At 46.4% G+C, this 8146-nt stretch overlaps 1 protein-coding gene across 2 annotated transcripts in view; it reads left to right on the top strand.

The window, feature by feature from the left end:
• Window positions 1-4611, top strand: part of LOC119332241 (MADS-box transcription factor 5-like) — a 6897-nt gene extending 2286 nt beyond the window's left edge. The window contains exons 2-8 of one of the 2 annotated variants that reach the window (XM_037605427.1): window positions 2072-2147; window positions 2437-2498; window positions 2763-2862; window positions 3034-3075; window positions 3173-3214; window positions 3842-3978; window positions 4345-4611. In XM_037605427.1, the coding sequence (XP_037461324.1) occupies window positions 2072-2147; window positions 2437-2498; window positions 2763-2862; window positions 3034-3075; window positions 3173-3214; window positions 3842-3978; window positions 4345-4384 (499 nt within the window). In that variant the 3' untranslated portion in view covers window positions 4385-4611. Of the gene's footprint in view, window positions 1-2071; window positions 2148-2436; window positions 2499-2762; window positions 2863-3033; window positions 3076-3172; window positions 3215-3841; window positions 4016-4344 lie in introns of both variants that reach the window. The other variant, XM_037605428.1, reaches the window with a different exon arrangement.
• Window positions 4612-8146: the final 3535 nt, after the last annotated feature.

Raw genomic sequence — 8146 nt, 5'->3', positions numbered from 1 at the left:
AAAATAAACCCATTATAATGTTAGTGTTATCATTACTTGTACCCAGAGGGTGTCCACATGTGTAGAAATTCTTGTGGTTATCATCCTGGATACTCTAGAAATCAATCAATTCCTCCTCTTTTTCTTATCGTTTCGCAGAGGGGCTTTTGTTGTTGTTTTTGTTGAGAATTTTGGCGAAAGATTTGTTTCCCTGTCATTTGTTGGCTGGCTGTTTCCCCTTTCCTTGATGCTTTTTTTTTTGAGAAATTTTGGAGGCCTCCGTTTTTTGCTAACTAGCATCTCCGGTGTGTGTTGCTGGATCTCGTGTGACATGCATGCTTCGTTTTCGCTAGCTAGCTAGCTAGATTGCACTACTATTCCTACTGTTCCATTGGAACCACCCGTTGGTTCCCTCCCCCCCACGGATCCAATTCTACTTTCTTCCCCTCGCAAAAAATAAAATAAAAATACTTTCTTCCATCGAGGCCTCCCCCTCTCTACGTCTTGTCTGGCCGGGCGCCGTACGCGCACGCGGCCGCAGCGGCCAGGGGAGAGATATGGACGGAAACGAAAAGTAATCCGAGAAAATGAGATGCATCGATGCGCTCGTCAGGGGTTATCCTCTCCTACGTTCTTCTCCTTGGCATGCATGGGAGCGGATCCTCCGCCGGCTGGTCCTATAGAGCTTTGCATTTGAGTTTGACAGACGGCAGGTGAAATGAAATGTGTAGCCCAGCGTACCCGTCCAGTACAGTCGAGTTAAGCAAAGTACTAGCAAACACGTCGAATGCGCACTGGAACTTACAAGAAGTACTAGTCAAAGACGTTCTTATATTATGGGACGAAGAGAGTATTAAGCCCCGTAGTACCCTGGGTGCTTCTACTTTTTCTTTCGGTTGCACTGGGCACGTGAAATCACGTCACAAGCGTATGCAAGTCTTTTCTTTTTTTGAATGGCTAGATGGCATGACAGATCTGAACATGTTTTTCTCTTCCACCTTGCAAATGTGAATAGTTTTCTCTTTTATGTCCTAGCTACTCCCTCTGTTCACTGTTGTTATAAGATGTTCCAACTCTTTCCCGAATCGGATGTATATAGACGCATTTTAGTGTGTATGTTCACTCGTTTCGGTCCGTATTTAGTCCATGTTGAAGTTTTCAAAACATCTCATAGGGGTATTTGTGAAAGGAGGGAGTAGTACACAAGGCTACACAAACTTACTGGCCTTTTTCTTTATTTCTAGAATAGCATGTACTTACAAAACAAATTCCGCATTAGAGGTCACGCTATGCTATAGCTGCCATGCATTTCTTGCGTACCCACAATGTGATGTGCCAATATAATGTCCTAATTTTCTCAATTAAAATTGTTCCATGTCTTTAAATTTTCAGAAAATCGGCCATCTATTCGTTAATGAAAGATATGTTGCAATCTCTACAGTGTGGGCATGTTTGGAATGAGGGCTCTATTTCTAACTCGGTGATCCTAAATACTGATTCTTCATCTAAGGAAAAAGAGGCAGTTAGCTGGATATTAATTAGGTTGCACACTTCTAGACCTAGGCCTCTCTGGAACACTGTACCGTAAGAAAAAAAAGCAGCAATTGGCTAATGTAGGATTTCTGAAACCAAGGCATGGGGTTTGCAGATGTGGATGGCCCTTTGGATACTTCAAGTCTTTTTAAATATTAATTTTAAAATGTTAGAAAGGGGCATGCATGAAGAATGAAAATTTAAAATTTTAAAATGTTAGATAGGGGAATGAAACATGAATGTTGTTAGGGGTTTCATTACTTCGATCTAAAGGACCTCTATAGGGAAATTCCTATGGATTAAAATCCTACAAATTCTTACAAAGCCCTTCAATCCAAAGGGGATCTACAGTTGCATACAATTGTTTAAGTGACATGGTGGCTTAGAAATTAAACGATCTAAAAATGTCCTATTCGTTTGGTCGTGTCACACTACAACGTAATGAAATCCCTCAGTCTATACAAATAGTTTCTTACGTTTATTAGGTTAAGGCATATTTCATGATTTCTCTTCTTTCAAAACTTTGTCTATATAATCCATTTTTCTTTTTGTTCAACAGCATGTACAAGACTCTAGAACGGTACCGCAGCTGTAACTTCAACTCCGAGGCAACTGCAACTCCGGAGACCGAACTAGTAACCTTTTCAACATATGCACTGGATAGATTTAATCTCTCTTTCTTAAAATAAGACATAATATGCCACAACATCAGATATGACAATAACTAATTAACACTGGAGAGGACTTATCCTCTAGTTTCAGTGTGATGTAAATACATTATGTCATGTATTCTAGTAAGATTAATTTGGTAGTACCTTGTAAACAAACGTACATAACTATGGTTTGTGCATAATGTTGTTGTGCATTATAGTAATGATTTCACTCGATTAATCAGTAGACTGTTAATTCTCTTATTCAAACTAGAGCAACTACCAGGAGTATTTAAAGCTAAAGACAAGAGTTGAGTTCCTACAGACAACTCAGAGGTATGTAGTCCCAAGCCAACTGTAAAGAAAATGTTGGAAATATCATATGGATCTTTGCTTAGGTGTTAGATATTTAATCTTGTCATGCAGTTTAGAGTTGAGTCAGTGCCTATAAGTCTGCCAGGGTGCATCATAGGTGACATGGAGTTAGCATGCATGCATAGAGAGAGTTTAGGAATTGGATAGAGCTTGGAGTGATCAGTGAGGAGCTGTGAGATGCAGCACCAACACCACAAAGTGCCTAAAATTACTGATCTTGTGCAGAAATCTTCTTGGCGAGGACTTGGGCCCACTTAACATGAAGGAACTTGAGCAACTGGAGAACCAAATTGAGATCTCTCTCAAACATATCAGGGCGACAAAGGTACATACATCGTCATAATCAAGTTAATTAATTGGTGAGCACATTTCCATATATGTACTTCTCAAGCAGTGGTTCAGAAGCATGCTGTAACATATAAAAATGTTTGAGATCAGATTTATTTAACATGTAAAATGTAATGCTGACCAGCTATTTCTGTGTACACTTGTACAGAGCCAGCAGTCACTTGATCAGCTCTTTGAGCTCAAGCGCAAGGTTACACATGTGACTTTATTGTTCAGCCTTCAGGTTTTGGTCTATATGTATCTTTCAGCATCTAGGCCCTAGAATTACCAATTGCTAATTTGTGCAGGAACAACAACTGCAAGATGTTAATAAAGACTTACGAAAAAAGGTACAATGCACTAATATGAGTGATAAACCTCATCTTTTCCGTCATGGTCTTTCATCATTCTATTTTATTTCCAGCATTGGTTTAGCTAGCCTGATTGTGCCATTTATACCCATACTCTTTTGGTTAATCCTCATTTGGATCTGCATGCTTATTAGGATTTCCATACATAGTACTGTATGTGGAAGCCTCACTGGTAGAAAGAAAACATATATATGAAGGGAAAATTAGCATTAGCTGATGTCGTATTGATTTGGTTAGTCCAGCCAATCATCTAGTTTCTTTCTTCTAACTAGTAAAGAATATTCAGGTAGGGAGGGATCCACTGCCCCCGGTGACCGTTCAAAAAACTAATTAAAGAAAGGCCGTGCAACTAAAAATACGAGACATGGTGTGATTAGAAATGTCCTGCCCTTCCAACAATTTTTTTCATTATGTATATTTTTGTTTGTTCGATGGAAATGCACAAGAATCATAGAATTCTTGACAAAAGAAGGTATTTGTATTGTTGTTAAAATTCCATGACAGTTTTTTATGGAACGGTAAATTAACGGGTGAGTTCGGTTACATATCTTCAAAGGAAGTGTGATCAGCTATGCATGTTTCAACATTTATCCCTTTTTGTACCAGATACAAGAAACTAGTGCGGATAGTGTTCTACAGATGTTTTGCCAGGATGTTGGACCAAGTGGGTCTAGTGGCCATGCTAATCAAGCTAATCAACAGGAGTATTTTCATCCTGATTGTGACCCTTCCCTGCGTATGGGGTAATTGTTCTCTTGAGCTATTAATACAAAACTACAAGTATGATACCTACCTTATTAACATTAACTATGTTTTTTTTCATTTTAATATGAATTATCTCAGCAAAAAAGAAAATTCTTATCAGCAACTCATACTTTAGAAAAATATGAATTGATTTATAAACCTTCTTTTTGGACATAGTACAGTATATCTGAACTATAGATTGCCACCATGCAAATACAAAACTGAATAAAATGCAATGTGCATTACCAGCAGAAACTGAAAAATGTCACACTAGAACAGCTTGTGTAGAATTAACAAAAAGTTTCCTTCTCAAATGTGTTTTTGTCTATTAAACTTTTGCATAACAAAATCTGTTAAAATCACAGGTATGATCATGCTTACCTGGATCACTTGAACAAGGAATGAATAGATGGATTAGTTGACGCCTTAGCGCAGATATCCTGCGCTGGGTCGACTTGATAATATTTCAATCCAATGCTCTCTTTTACCCGTGGTTTCTAGCTTAAACCATGCTATTATGTACTACTAATCAGGAGCTCATGTTGTATTCTACTTTAAATTGAAGAGAAGAGTTATCTGATTATGTTGGGTGCTCATTGGAGGACACAATCTCACATTCTGAATTTCAAGTACACTGAAAGGTGCACCTTGTCAGTGACAGTGCATAGCTATAAACAATAAGTCACCACCTAAGGCACTGACAATCATGCGATGAGATGCTGAGAACTGTTTGTAGAGCAATTTTCATCCTGAATAGACATGTGCGCAATTTGTTTTTTTAGAAAAGGAGGAGGACCCCCGGCCTCTGCATCTGGGCGATGCATACGGTCACTTTATTAATTATTCTCACAACACCTTACAAAGTCATACAACAGTAAGACTAAAGCCACAAGCAACAACTGTCGCTACTCCTATCCAAATGATGAAGGGGTGCTGATAGTCTGGGCCTAATACCAAATAGACATCACAGTCAAACCTAAACATCTAAGACCTGAGGTCCCAACCAGGACGTCTGCCGGGTATGGGGCACCTACCAATCCGACGCACTCCTCAACCAGGACGCCTGCCGAGTATGAGGCCGCCGCTGTTGTTGCCGCGCTGCCCTCGCCCTCGCTCTCTATGTGACGCCGTGGCTCGAACCAATGAGAAAGGGAGATGGACAGAGGTTTTTGCCTGGAGCACGAACTCCGCCCCGCCGCGCGAACGGCGTATTATTTCTTCCCTGAGCACGTACTCAGTCTCCCGGCTACATGGCTTACAACACAGCTCCCCCGGTACAACACACACTCGAGGCCAGGCCTTTTGTAGTCCCCAGCAGCGCAACGCCCAAGTTTTCCATGCGCACGACGCGGCCAGCTTCACCTGTGGCTGCTAACTACCGTGCATGGCTAGCCCACCAACCAACTGACTCCTTGCATGTAGGCTGCTAAATTAGATCCAACCAACAACCTATCCAGAAATCTATCCTACCGGTCATGCACTCGCCTAGCTAGCTAACTCACACCACCACGTCACACATGCGCACACACACACACACATAGACATGGCTTGCCGCTAACATTCACGCCCCAAGCCATGACCTTGCACATGCCAGGCTCGTCGTCGACGTCGCGCCATGGCTGTCGCACCGCGCCGCTGAGGCCTCCGCCGCGCAGCACCCCACGTCCCGCGCTCCCAGACTCGTGTACATGACGCGCACGCACGCAGTCGCCACGGCCCGAGTCCAGCGCCCTGACGCGGTCAGTTCTCCGCTGCCTTCGTCACGCCACCGTGCCGCCGTGCCCTTCGCGCGCATTCCCGATGTCCCCGCGCTCCCGGCCCGCGCTCCCGCCGCGCACATACGCGATCTGCGCAACCAGGTCCAGCGCCTCGACGCGGTCCACTCCCGTGGTCCCGACGCGTCCGACGCGTCCAGTGCGCACCCATAACATGCACCGGTCGCGTCCGACTCGCCGCCGCGCTTATTGCCTTGCACCGCTGCACCGTCAACCGCAGCACAACACCTCCACAGTCGTCGCCCCGAGCTGCCGCGGCCTCTGCGCCACCACGCAGGACCTCTGCGACCTCCTCGTCTCCATGACCGCCGCTGCTCGTAGCGCGCACGGCATCACGCCACATCGTTGCGGACTCGCCGCGCGTTGCCGACGCCACGCGCTCGCCGCGCGCACGGCATCACGCCACCCCGCCGTGGACTCACCACGCGTTGCCGACGCCACGCGCTCGCCGTGTGCCGTTGCCAAGACCTTCATATCCGCCGCGCACCATGGCCGCCCCTCGAACCTTGTGGCTCTAATACCAATTGTTGTTGCCGCGCTGCCCTCGCCCTCGCTCTCTATGTGACGCCGTGGCTCGAACCAATGAGAAAGGGAGATGGACAGAGGTTTTTGCCCGGAGCACGAACTCCGCCCCGCCGCGCGAACGGCGTATTATTTCTTCCCTGAGCACGTACTCAGTCTCCCGGCTACATGACTTACAACACAGCTCCCCCGGTACAACACACACTCAAGGCCAGGCCTTTTGTAGTCCCCAGCAGCGCAACGCCCAAGTTTTCCATGCGCACGACGCGGCCAGCTTCACCTGTGGCTGCTAACTACCGTGCATGGCTAGCCCACCAACCAACTGACTCCTTGCATGCAGGCTGCTAAATCAGATCCAGCCAACAACCTATCCAGAAGTCTATCCTACCGGTCATGCACTCACCTAGCTAGCTAATTCACACCACCACGCCACACATGCGCACACACACACATAGACATGGCTTGCTGCTAACAGCCGCAGCCAACTGCCACCAATTCATCTTCAGTGATGTACTGCTGCACCACCTTGCCCGGCCTCTCTGCCATCAACGCCCCCACGACGGCTGATAACGTCACCCTCCTGCGCGAGTCTCTCGCCACACATCGGGCGCCGGGTCTCCAGTGCACCACGCCGTTGAGAAACGCCACCATTAATGTGCAGGATGGAACACCGCTCCACCAATTATTCCATCCACTGGTCCCTTGAGCCCGTGTACACCTCCAAGAATGACGCCACAAGAGGGAAACGACACAATAATGCCGCCGTCATCCGATCTACTGATCTAGGGTACCCCCGGAGGTAGCAGATAGTGGCCTAGAACTTCTCAACAGCGATGCCTTCAACAAGGGAACGGCACCGAATAGTGCCGCCATCGCCGGCCTCAGCTGCAGCCGCGAGCAGGTCTTCACCCAGATCTGTTCCAATGGCCTCCATCAAGCGTCTTGTGCACGGATCGTCCACCACGGCGGCCGCCGCGTCGCCTGTCACGAGTCCACAGCCGCCAACACATTCTCCGCTGTCCGGGGCCGCCGCCCCGAGATCCAGCCCTCGCTGGCCACCGGAACGAAGCCACCGGGCCCCATCAAGGGCGGCCAACGGGGGCGAAGAAGCTAGATCCGGCCTCTCCCCGCGCTGAAGCCACTCCCGCGGCCCTGCATCTCGCCCGCGCCCGAGGCAATGCAGGCAGCGCATGCGCGCGCAACGCCGCGGAGAGGGGAAACGCCCCGCCGCCACCTTCCCTGGGGCACGCGCGGACTTCGCCAGCGGCCCCTCCAACGGTGGTGAAGCGAGGGAGGGGGCAAGGAGGATCTGGCGGCGGCGGCGCTAGGGTTCCCCCGTGTCGCCCGGGGGCGATGCACAATTTGTTCAGATTTTACTGTTTACCCGAGTCATAAGAGCTCCTGTGCATTTTGTAATTCCAACTGACATGTTTATGTTTATAATTGTTTGTACAAGAGAAATGTAGTTGACTAGGGCACATACAAGAGTAGCAATTCATGTCCACTTGCATATTGAAAACAGAAAGTTAAAATTAGATATTTAATATACCATAATAAAATGAGAAACATGATTAGAACAGTAGTTTAATATATAATCAAACACTTCATTTTGAAGCCATACAAACACACATGGTCTTATTTACCGACTTTTATTATGTCAATATGCATTCCCATAATACATGTCCCATAATATACTGTATATAGAACATTCAGAAGGTTGTCATACTATATATAGAACACTCAGAAGGTCGTCATATTATCTATAAGTAGCATGTCCCATAATCACACCACAAGGTCGTAATATTACCTATAAATTGCAAGCATATATGATAATGTCACCGATCAAGTTCTTGCCCACTAGCCGCAAGTC

Source organism: Triticum dicoccoides, chromosome 7A (genome assembly GCF_002162155.2).
Source record: "Triticum dicoccoides isolate Atlit2015 ecotype Zavitan chromosome 7A, WEW_v2.0, whole genome shotgun sequence".
NCBI classification, from domain to species: Eukaryota; Viridiplantae; Streptophyta; class Magnoliopsida; order Poales; family Poaceae; genus Triticum; species Triticum dicoccoides.
The sequence above is the reverse complement of the archived record's forward strand: the minus strand, read 5'-3'. Positions and strand labels throughout refer to the sequence as shown.